Source organism: Rhea pennata, chromosome 1 (assembly GCF_028389875.1).
Source record: "Rhea pennata isolate bPtePen1 chromosome 1, bPtePen1.pri, whole genome shotgun sequence".
NCBI classification, from domain to species: Eukaryota; Metazoa; Chordata; class Aves; order Rheiformes; family Rheidae; genus Rhea; species Rhea pennata.
The window spans coordinates 66,062,451-66,079,109 of NC_084663.1; the positions used below are offsets into that span (position 1 = coordinate 66,062,451).

Consider the following 16,659-nt stretch of genomic DNA (forward strand, 5'->3'; position numbering starts at 1 on the left):
GACTTGTCAGTTACTATGGTTTAATTGGTGTAAGCACAAGGGATCAGATAATGAGGCCCAACCACTTCCCGAAATTCAGTATGTAGAGGGACTTATCCATTGCACACCTAGCAAACCCTTTTGCACTAGCTGCATTTTCATTCTGTTCCAACCAGTGATCTCGGTTCTGCTCAGACATATGTTCCCCATATTCGCAACAACTGGAAAATTGCACAAATTCCAGTGCATCACCGCAAACCTTACCTACCTTCCTAAAATCTAATTTCATATATTAGCAAAAAAGCATGGAACAGGGAGAAAACAGACCCCAAGAAGACCATAGACCTTGTCTACCTGTGCATTCTGCAATCTTCTGTTGTAAAACATAAGTACAAACATCTTGGGGCCTGTGATGCCAGCCAGCAATATTAAATGAGAAAGTGAAAGAGGCAAGCACATTGCTGGGTCCTGCACTTAGAAATGGGGAGAGGGTACTGAAGAAAAGTCATTTTCTATTAATCTGTATGTGCAGTTTTATTAATAGCTGTTTGAAGCTATAGAGAAAAGCAAAAGAGAACAGGTGTGCCAGTTGTACAACCTTTCTTTCTCCCACGCAACAGAAACAGCATGATCAAATAACGCCCTTCTCAGCCAGAGAAAGAGACTAAGCCAGAAGAATCCATCCCTGATCTTACAGGGAACCCAGTACACAGGACAGTGGCTCCTGGCACTAAATCACTTCAGTTGCTCCTATAGTAAAGTTCAGACACAATCAATAAAACTCATCGATCTTCCTCACACTATCAGATGCCAGTTGTTTGATTCAAGGTGACCCACGAACTATGGAACAGATTGAAAAATGGTTCCCCACTTCTAAGCCATTTTTACTATATGTAATAACGGTTAAAAAGCAGTTAAGAGACTTACAAGTAAAAGAGTAATTCAAATATCCAATAAACTCTGCTCTGCAGTGATTATAGTTCTATTGATCAATCTTCTGACAGTTCATTCAGCAATAGAGAATAACTATTTTAATGGGTGAATAAAATGTATTTAACTTCACTTATTACTTTTATTGCACTCATAATAAGTGTCAGGCAAATCCACTTATAAGTGAGAACTGGCCAGCAAGTCAGGTCCACTTCCCAAACTGTTAAACCTATTTGAAGGCTTCCAATTACTGCAGGGTATATTAGAGAATATTTGTGTGCACTATATTTGTTTTCTCATAGTTTAAGAACACAGTGCATTTGTTCTCTCATAATTTAAGAATGAATGCAATATTTCCTCTAAGTTTTAGACACAAAATAGTGTTCTAAATAGATAAAGCAGCCTTGCATGTGAGAAGACTAGGCAGCAGGTAGCATAGGAAAGTGAGAGAGAGTCTGTGGGTGGGTTCACTGAGTCGTAACACTAGACTCTTCTGAAAAAAGTTTTGCAAAATCTGTTCTAAGATAGAAGTAACCTTTTTCCATTTTGTTTTTGTGGTCAATTTTTGTAAGCTACATTTAGTTCTTTTTTTTTTCCCTCCCACAAAAGAGGAAGGCAACAGATTCTTTTTGTTCCAGTTTCACTACTGTATAACTATGTACTTAAGTGAAGTTGCACTTGATTTAAGCTAAAATAAATCAGCCAATAAATTCTTATAGATCTCATAAGTGTAAAGTATTCTTGAATTGAGACAATCAGGATTAGGAAGAGACTAGAATCATTTATTTGAATAAAATAAATACCATATTTATGTTAGAGTAACCATTTGTAAGTGATGACAAACCTTTGAGCTCTGCTGAGAAACCAACAATTGTCTGAGAAAGATAGGGAAAAGGTTTCCCTATAGGGCAAATTATTTGTGAATTGTTGCAAAGGGATTTCTCCCAAGTGTCCTCTGTAAAAATGAAAATTGACCTGTCAGAGACAAGATCTTGATTAGTTTTAGCCAGTTGCTAAACAGAATAAGTACTCAGGAAACTGCGAAAGGATTTCTTTTCTTTTGCAAAGCACTAAGATGACAAGAAACAGTTGATAGTTTAGAGAGAGACAGAAAGCAACCTTAGAAGTTGTGGTCATGTTTCAGGAATAACAGCAATATCTATTAGTGAAAAAAAAAAGTAGCTGGGGATAACAATAGGTTATTGAATGCCAGGTCGCTAAAAGAAGACCAGAAGCTTGAAGAAGTGCCACAACATGGGGTGCAGTTATGCTTGTAAAGCTGTCAAGGAACAGCAGCTGAGAGCATGCACAATTATAATGTTAAATTTTGATAGTTTAAGATGACAAAACTCATGAAGCAAAAAAAACCCAAACAAAACAATGATTCAGTAAAATATTATTGCTCTTTCAGTTAAGAGCGCTGTGTCATCAAACTCAAACCTGCCAAATGTATGCTCAGCTAGAACTGCATAGTAACTAAGCACTTCTTTACTTTGTATATTTGGTATTCTTGCGTATCCATACTCCAACAGTAAACTGTCAAATATTGGGAGATTTTTTGCTATATCTTACATTTTTCTGAAGACTGTGCTCAGAATTTTACCTCTTCATTAAAGAAAATGAAGATTTATACCAAATTCTCAGATTTACCTAAAACCAAAACTAGAAATAAAATATCACTCCTGAGCATTTTAGTAGTATTAGGCATCCTTTGCATTCCCAGTTGCCAACTATGTTAAGTAGATGAGAGAAAAGCCTTTTAAAGCATCAATTTACGGAGCTAATGATCCTTTTATCTCTGAAACCATAAAAGCCAAAATATGAACAGTGATCACTTGTTGCTTTTCAAACCTTCCCAAGTTTACATACGCCTCTTCTAGACCATCAGGTTTCCCAGTGCTCGCAACATCCATAGTGGGACTGAACACACATGTATAAAGTCCAAAGAATCACATTCTCTGGGTGACAGTTTCTGTATATAGACTTAAAAGCAGATTGCACCTCTATCTCAGATCTTACACATCTGAAATGAGGTGAAATTAATCCTCCCCCATGTATCTGGCAAACCTGGAATTTATGGCATCAAAGATTAACACAGATTGGAAGAGGCCCTAGAAGATCCATTAGAAGATCAGGTCAGAACCTCTCTTGTTTTCATTTATGTCCACCTAAAAGTTCACAGAAAGTAATCCAGAAGACTGCCAAGGAATTTTAGAGAAGTGTCTTCAGAGCATGGGAAAACTAGAGACCAGTGAAGGTGTAAAGCTAGAGAAGAGTGAAGCAGCACTTGTCTGTGATTTAAAAGGCTCAGAAGATCAAGATGACCAACCTCAATTAGTTTATTAATTCTAATGCTAAGCCATCCACAAGACAGATAACATCAGCCTAAGAGAAATGACTGAGCAGTTGTAGCTATCCAAGGAAGCCAATTGACATATTAGTATTGCGATTAACATTATGATTAAAGTGATTAATGTTACTTAGGAGTATTAATAGTTTATGATCCCTTGTCCCTTAACTGATTCGTCACTCTGAATGTTAACCCCAAAGCCACACAATTCACAAGTCTGTTGTAATCTTATAATGGGACCAAAGCACCATCAGCTCCTATCACATGGGGAAAATCAACAGCCTCTGAGGACTTAGGGGTCCATGACCAGTCAAAAGACTTTCTTCTTCAGAGCTCCATCCTCAAGCATCTGGCATCTGTTATTTCTTTCCCTGAGAGAGGCACTACTCTGATGTCTTCTGTCTGATTTAGGATAAGCTACATGGTTGTTGACCAGTATCTCCCAACTGCTTTTCCTACAGCAAACATACTAATGAAATACTCCATGGAAATTGTTTCTGCATAGTTTTTATTTTGCTTTAAACAGAATATTCCAGAAACTCAAAGCTTAGAAATGTATTAAGTTATTTGTATTAAAGCCTGGCACAAGATAGTTACTTCTGTCTGGCATGAATACGTAAGATCATTTAACTGAAATACACAGCAGGAAGAGCTAACAGGGTTTTGAAGAGGACAACAAGGATGTGATATTCACAGACAGGCTGGCAGTCTCAAAGCATTAAGCTTAAGCTAAGCAGAAGAAATGCTGCTTGTGGGATTTGCTTGTCTCAAGTAAAACAGAAGAACTGTGGTGTAAAGACAGATGTGATGGAAATATACAAGTATGAGAACTTCTGGTGACCTTCTTGTGAAACCAAAACAGAAAGTGAAACAGGACATGGAGGAGTTTTCTGGAAGGATAAGCGGCTTTTGATTTGTTTTGATGGACTTTTTATGTACTTGTGAGGAGCACCCATTGTACTCTCCCTGAACTCTTTGGCACCAGATAAGTGCATTGTATTTGATAAACAAATAATCTAATGTAATCAAGAAATGTCAAAATGATTCTTGCCAAATATGCTATTATATGCTCTCACGTGATCTACAAAGACTCTGCAGCTTGATTGCAGCTCGTAAGTACGACCACTTCCGCAATAAAGACAGACGTTCTCTAGCATTCACATTGAATGTGTGGTGATGTCTCATTTTCTTCGCAACAGCTGCTGTGGCAAAGCAGAGAGAACAGGGGAGTGGAGACACAAATGCAATGACTCTTGATTGATGCTGTCCTTAGGGAGGCAGTGAAGTTACAGATCAGGTTTCTCTCCTTCCCATCTGCGTCCATCCATCTTGGTCAGCCGCCAGCAGAACACTTGCCTGTAGTAGCCCTGAAATCACTGGTAGACTCCATGGTATTTGATAAGAATTCAGTTTATTTTAAACAAATAAACTGGAAATATTAGAGAATAGAACTTCATTTGCAAGAATTTTCAATGTCACCTTTGATAAAGTTTCCCAAATGAGGCACAAAGAACAGAACAAAGAAAGGATTCATTGCAGAGTCTTTGGTTGCAAGTGAGTTACTTTGATCAGTAGCAAGTTCTCAAATTTCTCTCTTCAACAATGCTCTTCCATGCTGCTCTATAATTATATCCCTTCATAAGAGATTTGCATTGTTCCAGTTACTCTCCCCTTCCTTCACATACCCATATGCTTTGCATACCCTTCAGATTTTAATTCGAGAGCCTTGGTATTATATATCCAATCATCCTTGCTCCATGTACAGTTCCTAACAGCAACCTGGTATGTCCTTTTCCCAGGAGCTGTTTATGTTACACATGGTCTGAGAAGCATTCTCCTGCTCATCCGTTTTGCAAGGCTTAAAAAACACCCAGAAGAATTATATATGCTTCACAGAAGTTTTCATAACTGCTGCCTCTTCTGCTTACTTATCACTCACAAACACTTTAGCAGCAAGAGCATCTCAGTCAGCCAAAATTACCCACTTCAAAAAACAACGACAAGCACTTACATATTGTGGCTACACTGGCAAAATCAGGAAGCTTCCACAGACATGTCTAAGGCACAAGACTTCAGTTGTTTATTATTCGGCATTGGGACATACATTCACCTCTGGCAAAGCTGCTTCCTACTAACAGGAGGAACAGCACTTCATGGAGCTGGCTTCATACTGGTCCAGGGATGCGATACAAAGCTCCAAGGTTCCCACCACAGCGTGGAGGGTAAGTGATACACGTCACCACAGCCTCAAGCCCTCACTGAACACCCGAAGTCTTTTAAAGCTCGTAGAAATTTACCTCTACCTCCATGTCATCCCTTTTCACCTCTAGCATCCCATTTACACCATTTTTTTTCAAGTTTGCTATCTTTTTACAACATGCAAAATTAAATTGACATTCTCACTGTATAATGAGCATAAATAAAGTCTTAAAGCAATACAGCCTTATTTTTTCTCCACACTTTATTATAATTCGCAAGTTGGAAAATGCTTAAGAGGAGACAAAAGGGGCCATAAATATTGATTGGATCATTACGAGGAGATGAAGCAAAAGGCAACTTGTGTGAGGAATGTCTGTGCAACTCAAAACTGCAGAAAGGAGGCAGGGCACAGCATGTCCGCCTGCCAAGTAGCACTAGGAGAAAAGGGTGAAAATAAAGTGAGAGAAAAGAGCTACTCTGGGAGCCCCCCAACTCCACCTACTCTGAAAACATTCTGCCACTGTGATGCCCCTCACTGCATCAGGATGGCTCATCAGCTCTGCTCAGCAAAGCCTTCACTCACTCCTGCCTTAGACCCCTCTCAGTACCCACTTCTGGGCTGTGCTTGGTCTTGTCTTGCTACCCTTCTCCGCACCAGCCTCAGTTCCTTGGCTTCCTGAGCTACTCCAGCCCTAGCATCATACCTGAACTCTATCTGCAGTCCAAAGTTAGACAGCTCATCACTGAGAGGTCTCCTGTTGTGATGGGACAACTTCACCTATATTTATCACTAGGAATTGCACAGTATCTCGCCACCCCTATCACATCTGCAAAATGGGCAGAAAGAGGAACTCTGAACTTCCGCAAAATGAGTGAGAGAAGGAACTCTGCAATGTCACCAAAACTGGACTAAGTGGAAGGTCTCACACAGTTTGACCACCTGAGTAGCCTTGCTCTTGTGCTATTCTCCAGTCAATTACCAGCTAAGTACTTGACTATGAGGACAAATACTTACACAAACATATAAATGGGAGCCTGAAAGAGAGACCCCTTTGAGTTCTCCTGCACGGCAGCAGGCTGCACAACAGCATTGTCCCTTATGTTGGGATGCCACTTAAGGTTACTCCTCGAGGTTGAGAGATCCCTTACACTTGGTGAATAGAGGTAAGAGACAAGCATAACTTGATTCCTAATCTATACTAAAAGCTAGCTAGATAATGATGAAGTGAGTGCTTGTGTGAATACCTTGCCATCAACAAATCCTACAATGGTAAAGATCCAATGTGTTGAGCGTAACCTATATACTAGCCAAAGATTATAATATTTTGGCCTAAACTACTCTTCTACACAGAGCTACTTTAATTAAGCAAGCTTGTAGAATAAGTACAGACTGTACCTATTATCTAATACCCATTGTTTAAAATTCACAATATGCACGTTTAGCCACACTACCAGGCAACCACAACTTTCAAAACTGTACCTACAAAAAGGTTAAAATCCCACAAGAGCTTCAATGCTAGTGACATTATACTGAGTCTTCAAAGTAAATATTACTTCCTCGCCAATCTGATGGCAATTCTTGCCAGCATAGTGAGTTTCACAAGTAGAATCTTCTATCCACCCTATGCAGCAATCTCTCCAGCTTCAAGCCCTCATCTTAAGGGCTAAAGACTCTAGCATTATAGATCTCTGATACTTGCCAATTAACAAAGCAAAACACATTCCTGACTCTAAGCTTCTCGCTCTGGGTATCAGAGACTTCAAACTGAATCTTGCCAGTCCCATGCAGAACACATCAAGCTTACTAGCAAATCTTGCTTTGCTGCTTTCAACCTTCCAGGAACCTCCTGCTGTTTATCAAAACATACCCATTTGCTAAAGACTCATTCCACTAACAATATGCAGCTGCTCAGGCTGTAGCTGAACAGGGGTTTTTTTCTGTGATGCAAGTAGCCATTAATCATGGTAATAGAAAGCAGGCACAATCCTCAGTAATGCAGTGATCAATCATTCAGACCAATTTCCACGTTAGTCAAATAAAATCACACACAACACACAGCCTACCTTCAACATTGTTACATACCACCCCAAATTTCATATAATCACATTTTCATTCTCCACATTTCCTGTTTATCGGAACTAAAGAGGTTGTGGTATGCTCTTTGATATAATTGTGCCTACTTTGTCTCCTCACATTAGACCATGTCTGAAATTGCTGGAGAGAAATAGCAAGAAAAAACATGTGTTTTAGTTCACTCACACTGTTTCTCACCATTGCTTTTGCCCTCCTAAGCAAATTGCATATCAACTCTACTTGTGAAAGGGGGGCCATAGAAGCCATGTTCCCCTTACCTCTCTGTTACCTGTGATTTGGACCTGCAGTCAACCAAACCAGACTGATGGGTATCACAGATGAGTAATGCACTTCACTCATAAGAGGGAAGCAGCAATAGGTTTTATTGAGATCAACAGTAAATAACAAGGTTTAACAAGATTTGATGGTAAGGTACACTCAGTTATTTACTACATAGAGGACACGGTCAGATGAAATCATCAAGGAGACACTCTCATTGAGTCACGAGGTTCAAAGTGGACCCTCTTGCTTTCCAAACTTTCTCAGAGAAGTCTGCATGTAGCTGGATCCAATCTTAGTCCTAGACTTTGTCAACTGTTTATGTCTAAAGGATTATATGCACAGTCAATCTGAGACGCAACTCAGCAAAGTCTGCAAAGTTTCAGCGTGCTTTTAGTCACTTACCATGGATCTGTTGCAGGTAAGGGATCTCTCGGCATCAACCTTGAGAGGCATCCCTATTCAAGGGGAGATCCTAGCATGCAGCTCACTGCCATACAGGAGAGCTCTGGGCTGTCCCCTATTTATAGGGTAAGATGATTGACTCGTAGACATTTTTGCATACCAGATGTATTTTGATTGGTGCATGCTCAATTACCCCTTGGCTATTGTGCTGTTATCTGTCTCCCCAGAGTACAAATTGAGCCAAATGCAGCCGTCATGACTGGATGCATCCATCATGACTGTCACTGGTGATTATCGCTTGAGCAGCGTTAGGGGTGGAAGGTCAGGCTAGGGTGGGGGAGAAGTACACCATCACAAATGGGAATCAGGGCAAGTATTTTGGAAAGGATTTGACATTTTTAGATTGCCTTAGACTGTGTATCATGTGATAGTTTCTGAACAAGAAGTACAAAGGCTAATGGTCGGGCTAAGAAAACGTTTGAGATGCCTGAGCCCTGCTGGGAGATCCATATAAGCCAGAGTCAATAGAGTGTGCTCTGAATAGATGAAAGGAGCTAGGGACCATGGGCCTGAACTTTTGTTTAAAAAATCATTATATCTCAGTGCCACCATTGTAATAATGGTGAGAGAGTGGCCAGAGAACTGTAAACACTGTTTTTCCTCTTTTTTTTTTTTTAAGGGAAAAAGCTTTACTGAGTTCTCTTTCTTTGAAACCTCTTCATAGCTGAGTGATGCCTCTCTTGAAGCCCAAGTCATAAATGTGCATTCAGCAGATGTAGTGTAATCAGGACAAATGTGATTTTATCTGGACTGGAAATGGTAGGGCTAAAAAGATACAAGAAGTGATAATGGATAGAATTAGGAGACTGATACTTACAGGTACTGAGAGTAGGTTCACAGTAAGCAATTAGGCATAGACTGACTGTATCTATTTTATGTTATAAAAATAAAACTAAACTGCTTATTTCAACTCTTCCTTTAAGCACTGTCTTATAACAGCATTTCTAAGGGTAGTGAAGACTGCCTTATAGAATCATCAGGCCAACAGAGCCACAGCATGTGACAAGCATTAACAAGAACTGTGATGAACTGTGCACAGGAAGCATTATAAATGTTATTTTTGCAATGAAATTATGCAGCGCAGACTACCTTGCTTAAACTCAAAGCACATAACTGAACATGTTAACTAAACACAGTGTACCAGCCTGAAGAACTCGGTGTGGTTTTATATGAAATAGTCAAAGAAAAATCCAAACTTCTAAGGGAAATTAGAATTCCCTTAAGAATCACAGAATTGGTAAGGTTGGAAGGGACCTCTGGAGATCATCTAGTCCAACCTCCCTGCTCAAGCAGGGTCACCTACAGCTTGTTAGACAGGGTTGCATCCAGGTGTGTTTTGAATATCTCCAGAGAAGGAGACTCCACAACCTCTCTGGGCAACCTGGTCCACTGCTCTATCACTCTCACAGTAAAATTCAGATAACAGCATAAAAATTTTCTCCTCATATTCAGGCAGAACTTCCTGTGGTTCTGCTTGTGCCCATTGCTTCTTATCCTGTCACATGGGACAAATGAAAAGAGTTTGGCCCCGTCCCCTTGACACCTTCCTTTATACACATTGATAAGATCCCCCCCTCGGTCTTCTCTTCCCCAGGCTAAACAGGCCCAGCTCTCGCAGCTGTTCCTCGTTGGGCAGAAGCTGCAGCCCTCTGATCATCTTCATAGCCCTACGCTGGGCTCTCTCCAGTAGTTCCATGTCTCTCTTGTACTGGGGAGCCCAGAAGTGGACACAGTACTCGAGATGAGGCCTTCCCAGGGCTGAGTAGAGGGGCAGGATCACCTCCCTCGACCTGCTGGCAACACTCTTCCCAATGCACCCCAGGACACCATTGGCTTTCTTGGCTACAAAGGCACATTGCTGGCTCATGGTCAGCTTGTCATCCACCAGCACTCCCAGGTCCTTCTGTGCAGAGCTGCTCTCCAGCAGGTCAGCCCCCAGCCTGTACTGATGCATGGGGTTATTTTTCCCTAGGTGCAGGATTCTGCACTTGCCCTTACTGAACTTCATGAGGTTCCTCTCTACCCAGCTCTCCGGCCTGTCCAGGTCTCTCTGAATTCCTTCGTATATGCCATGGATTGAAAGGCATTACCTAAAAAAATGCTGTATATGTAGATATGCACTGAGTAGATAGTGAGCAATCACAACCTCTGTAGTATAACTAACAAAATGGAAACAATTCTGAAGATTCAAGTTGAGTATGATGAATAACAAAATGAAATCTGCAGTGTAATAAAAGTCTGCCAGTTGTAAATAAATGATCAACTGAAAATTACTTTGGGATATCCAGATGCACTTTTTGTTACAAGGCTGTTCAGCCAGATGAGCTTATCTGCGTATCTTATTCTGAGACAAGGAAAGATTCCATTCTTTACCATGAAGTCATTAAGGTACTAGCTGTGTCTGAAGCCTATAGTCTCCCATGCAGAATAATTGTATCAATCATTCTGAAGCTCCACAGCCATGCTGGTGTGACTAGAGCACACCTCTTCACACTGCACATATGCTTCATGGGCTCACAAGAGGGAACTGAAACTGTAGCTGTTTTAAGAATCCAGATCACTGCTATAACCTTGCTGTCCTTCTCACCTTTACTGTCCTACTCTAACTGCTGGATACCCTGGCTAAAGATCTGCAGTGCAATATAAAACCTCTGCATTAGAAATCATTGCTGTTTGCTTCCTGCTTCTCCTCACTGTGGAAACACTGCAAGAATGCAGGCACCTAAGTGGGATGACAAAACCAAGGGGATTTGTTGTGTGTTTCTAATTATCATTGCGAGCCAAAGACTCAGCTGCTGCCATTATAGTTTTGAAGCAGTACCAGCTCTTATAATGATCACAGAACAGGGAGAAAGGAATCATGGACTATTTAGTAAAGTGGCTCCTGCATAAGGATGGGAAGGTTCCCTGATAACTCCCTGAGCGTGTGTTCAGTCTTTATTACAGCAGCCACCTCACAGTGCACTACCATGGGTACACACACAATACCACGAGCACCTGATCTAGGTGCTGAATTCCGCCATGAAACAATGATTTGTAAGTGAGAAAAGATACAGTCAGTTGCATGTGGGTGTCAAAAATTTGTTTATCAAGTTAAAAATGAAACTCTGAAAGACTCATCTGTTAATGCACCTAAACATGTCTGAACTCAAACATGTAATTACTTCTACATAATACTTTTACAGGAGAGGCAGTCTCCCTTGCTGCTTCTTATGTCTTTGGAAACCTGTGATGTAGTTGTTACAGTAGCTTTATACAGAATCATTTGTTTTGAGAAAGGAAAAGCAAATGGAATTTACAATTGTTTGCTAAGGTACATGTGACTCCTTGCTAGAGCTATATCAAGAACATATTTTGGGAAACATCCTCTGGTATCTTCCTCTTCACGGAGGAGGTTTCAAAATCTCAAAATTCAAAATTCAGTACTTTCAAACTCATTTAAAATAAAGTCCTCCCTGAGAGAATCCCATCATTCCATATGCTTAGAGAACCAAGTCATGATGCTGTGTTACTCAGTGGAGAGAAACTGCTGTCATAAAACACACAGTTGAAACTATAGATTTTTTCTACTGATATTCAAAGTCATCTGTCAACCTGTTTTCTTACAATTCAGTGACCTCCTGGCTCCTTAAGTACTAGCAACAGTTCTGAAGTGCAAGTGAAGTAAGATTTATGATTACTAACTTCAACACAGGCCCAGCTGGTGTTGTAACTGAAAGGAAATCAAATTCATTTAAGTAAACCATTTTGATTAATGTAACAGTAATGGTGCCATAATTAGACAGATATTAATAACAAACGGTAGCAAAAACATAATGTACTTATATTCTTTTAATGAACCAGTGTTTTGTAGAACATATTTTTAATGGTTCTAAGACAGGAATGTGTGCATGACCTATTCATTGACCCTAGAACAAGAATCTACACTACACAGGAGTAGAATGTGCTACAATTGTCAGGAGGCCACATCTGGGAAATATTAGTTATGTTATCAGAAAACCTTATCTTGAAAGATATTGAAGAAAACCAGGAACAGCCTATTCGAAAATCAACCAACTGCTGTATAAGAGTCGCAATTTTCACACGTATGTAATTATATAGCTGTTACCTATTGAAGCAGAACCATCTTCAGACCATATGCAAGGCTGCAACAAAACTAACTAGCTGTGTGGGTGCCGTTGTTTCAGGATCAAGTATGCAGAATCCATCACCGGTAATCTTTAATGCTACATTTGTAAGTTTATCTTACCATTATTAAAAGAAAAAAGAAAAAAACACACATGCCTCTGTAGGATCTAGTCTCCTACTCTTTAGGCCTCGTTGCAGTATGGATTATGCACTGCAGATGGCAACAACGGATTATGACACCTTGGGACTATTGTCTAGTTTCACAAAGCAAGTAAATATTCTCTTATAGCTATAGTTTATATCTCTTCAGTTTTACCTAAGAAAGTTTTTCAGATGGAGGGACTTTATATTCAGATGTCAGCACAGGCTGCCAATCAGATCAATTCACAATGATATCATGGTATACGTTTAAAGCAGCTTCTGGTATGGTTCTGCAGGGGGAAATTCAGAAATAGCAGGAAGTCATGGACCCATGACATGGGAACCATTGTGCTGAGATGGGATGGTAATCAGATTGTCAAGCCAGCACAAACACATTTCACATTGTTGTGGTGAGATTGAATCATTGATTTAGCATAAATGTATTCAGCATTTGGTAAGATATACAGTAAATAAAGAAGTAACACAACAGTTAAGTGGGCTGCATGAGAAGCGCTAACGAGTTCTGTCAACTGTCTTTAATCAAAGATGCTTGGCATTTTTTGTTTCAGCTGACCCCAACTGGGGGGAGGGGTAGCCAGTGTCTTTTGAGCCCATGCTCAGGAGATGCCTATATACCAGCTCTCAGAACAGCACCTGTTTCCTCAGCAGCGGTAGGCAGCACTATGGGGCATAGTCTCCATTAGCCTTTGAGGTTGCTTTCTCTGCAATATCAAATGTTTCTGCTCAGATTGGCCTCCAGAAGGAGAATGCAGGCTGCAAAGCTGGGGCTGAAGGGGTCCCTGGAGCCCTTTCCTGGGGTAATGGGAGATGATCTTTTAGCCTGCAGAAGATGATTGTTGAAGATCTGTGTCAAGCTTGGGAATGGTCCATGCCAGTGAGCAGAACATTCTGCAAAGGTGGCAGGAGGTTTGCAAGGATGAACAAGGCACTCCTGACTACACTCAAGCATAAAATTAAAGCACGTGCAAGCAGGAACAGGTGATCTAGGAGGAGTATAAAGACACTGTCTGAGCATTTAGGGATGGGGATAGAAAAAACAAAGTCTATTTGGAGATGAACCTAGTAGGGGATGTGAAGAGCAATTAAAAAAAAAGAGGTTCCTGCAATATGTCAGCTGCAAAAGAAAAACTAGGGAAAAAAGTAGGCCTGCTGCTGAATGGGACAGGGATCTGGTGATAAAGGACATAAATGTTGAAGTATTGAATGTGGCCTTCTCCTTGGTCTTTACTGGTAAGATCTGGCTTCAGGAATCTGAAATGGGAAGCACAGTCTAGAGTAAGACTTGCCTTCAACTGTAGGAGCATCTAGCTAGGGAACACTTAGGCACATGAATAAGTTTGTGGAACCTGATGGGCTGTGTAATAAATTGTAACTATTTGTTCATTGTTTAAAAGGAGGAATAAGCCAGTGGAGGGGGAGGATGAGGTTTTACAACAACCTGGGTTGAGACATGGTGTTAGGCAAATAAACTATGGTTAGCACAAAAAGCTTATATGACCCCTTGTGGAACCGGTGTCGGGGCCTTAGCTATCTTGCAGGACTATAAAGAGCTGAAGTAAGCAACAAGCTGCTCAGAGGTCACCAAGAAGGAATTCCTTTGAAGGCAAAAGGATAAAGAAGAAAAGATAAGCAGGCGCCTGTAATTACTCACAGGACAGCATCCCAAAAGGGAGTCAACACAACAGATAAGCAAACACCTGTGATCACTCACAAGGAGACAAGCCAAGATAAAGAGATGGAGGAAGACTACGGCCTTCCTCTCCGTGACCACCAGAGAACTTCAGACGACCCCCCTAGCAACTCACACATGCGCAAAACGCACCAGGATATTACAACGCGTCCCAAAACTAGCAGACTATAAAAGGGGACTGTATGTGAAGGAGGCGCACGCCATTGGCGGAGCTAAGACTCCCCGGCCGCCCAGCGCTGTTTTGCTTGTGGCTGCTTACTTAATTAAATAAATTACTCACATGATTTAACAAACTCTCTGTATGAATTAACCTTCAAGAGAGTAACTTATGACAGGCTGCAGCCATAAGAGTTGAGGGAGCTTGCTAATGTGACTATGAGGCCATTCTTTGATCGTCTTTGAAAGGTCATCGTGATCAAGAGAGGTTCCTGAGAACTAGAGGAAAGCAAGTGTCATCCTTATCTACAAGAAGAAGGAATTAGGGAACTATAGGATGGTCAGCCTCACCTTGATCCCTGGGAAGACAGTGGAGCAAATAATCCTGGAAGCCATTTCCAACCACTTATAGGACAAGAAGGTAACTGGGATCAGTCGTCATGTGTTTATTTAACCACCCTGATGGCATTCTGTGATGAGATAACTGGCTTAGTGATGTGGGGAGAGCAGTGAATGTTGCTTATCTTTGCTTCAGCAAGGCTTTCAACACTGCCCATAACATTCTCAGGCAAGTTGATGAAGCTCATGCTAGCAAACTGAATAGATAAGTGGACCGGAATCTGGTTCAGTGGGTCAGAGGGTTGTAATCAGTACCATGAAGTCCAGCTGGAGGCCAGTCCTTAGTAGTGATATCAACTCCAGAGGTTGATAATAGCTTGAATGCAGTTGAAAATCCTCATTAATGACTTGGATAATGGGACAAAACTCTGAGGAGTGGCTGATACCCCAGAGGATTGTGCTGCCATTCACAGGGACTTCAACAGCTGGATATATGGCCAGGGAAGATACTCATGAAGTTCAGCAGGACTTGCACCTGGGCATAACCCCATGCATCAGTACAGGCTTGCAGCTGACCAGCTAGCTGCAAAGGAACATTGCAAAAAAAGGCCTGGAGGGAGGGTGTCTGTGGGACAAGTTGATTGTGAGGCAAAAATGTTCCCTTTTTGCAAAGAAGGCCGGTAGCATCCTGGGCTCCATTAGGCAGAGTTGGCAGAAGGTCAAGGGAGCTTAGCACTGGTGAGGCTGCATCTGGGATTGCTGGATCAAGTTCTGAGCTTTCCAGCACAAGAGTGACATAGAGCGACTGGAGCAAGTTTAGTGAAGGACTACCAGGGTGATTAAGGAGAGGCTGAGAGACCCAGCACTACTTAGCCTGGAGAAGAGAAGGTTCAGGGGAATATCAATGTGTATAAATACTTGGTGGGAGGGCGTACAGAAGATGCAGCCAGACTCTTTCCAGCTACACCCAGGGACAGAGCAAGAGACAATGGGCACAACTTGCATTTTTAATGGAATTTTTTGTATTTCAACCTTTCTATTTTTCCTCTGTGAGGATGGCGGAATACTGTAACAGGTGACCAAAGAGATGGTGGAGTTTCCATTCCGGGAGATAGATTATCCAGGACCACGTCCAGTCAGGTTTTGACTGCTCCAGTTGACCCTGCTTTGAGCAGGAGGATTGGACTAGAAGGTCCCCAGAGTTTTCTTCAACTTTCAGCTTCCTGTGATTCTGTGTTTTCAAGCTCTTCCAGAATTGCCAGTTAGAGTCTGAGGTTTTACTGGTGCATCTTCTCGTGGTATCTAGGAGGTGCCTGCAGGAGAGCAGCATGTAAGCGCTCCCTGAGGCAACCCGCTGCCGGCTCTAGCTTGGTAGCACAGCACTGATATATGCATGGCTTTGCAGTTCACAAGCTGTTTCAGAGGCAACTCAACTATGTGAACTAGCTGAAGGCAGTAGCCAGGCTAGTGATTACCTGCAGTGCACGAGCTGGGGAGCAGTGAAACCCCATCGACAGGGCCCCAGCCTTACCTCAACCGCTCCCCGCCCGGCGCCCGCCAGGCTCCCGCGATGGCGCCGCGCCTACGGCTCCCGTGATGCCTCCGGCTCGAGGAGGCGCCGCCGCCATTTCGGCGCTGCCTCCCGCCGCGCCCGGGCCGCAGCAGCAGCGGCGGCGGCGCCGCGCTTGGCCGCCATGAGCCGCCTCAGCGGCGGTTGGGACGGCGCCGGCGGCGAGGTCCGGCTCCTCCTGGACCTGTGAGTGCCGCCGCCGCGCGCGGCCTCCGCCGCCCCTCGCCCTCCCGGCGGGGCGGCGCGGCACGGGAGAGGCGGCAGCGGGCCGCAGGGCCTCGCAGCGGGGTGGCGGGAGTAACGGCTCGGCAGAGGACGGGGCGGGGGAGGCGCGACAG

The 16,659-nt window shown here is 42.3% G+C and overlaps 1 protein-coding gene and 1 long non-coding RNA gene across 2 annotated transcripts in view; one reads left to right on the forward strand and one right to left on the reverse strand.

Annotated features, from left to right (window-relative positions):
• Positions 1-15,744: 15,744 nt before the first annotated feature.
• Positions 15,745-16,598, reverse strand: LOC134148311 (uncharacterized). Its single transcript, XR_009960194.1, has 2 exons — positions 16,283-16,598; positions 15,745-16,064 (listed from the first exon to the last, which is right to left on the reverse strand). It is a non-coding gene; the product is annotated as an uncharacterized LOC134148311 (long non-coding RNA).
• Positions 16,294-16,659, forward strand: part of AMN1 (antagonist of mitotic exit network 1 homolog) — a 28,079-nt gene continuing 27,713 nt past the window's right edge. The window contains exon 1 of the mRNA XM_062590258.1: positions 16,294-16,507. Coding sequence (XP_062446242.1) covers positions 16,446-16,507 — 62 coding nt within the window. The 5' untranslated portion in view covers positions 16,294-16,445. The remainder of the gene's footprint in view (positions 16,508-16,659) is intronic.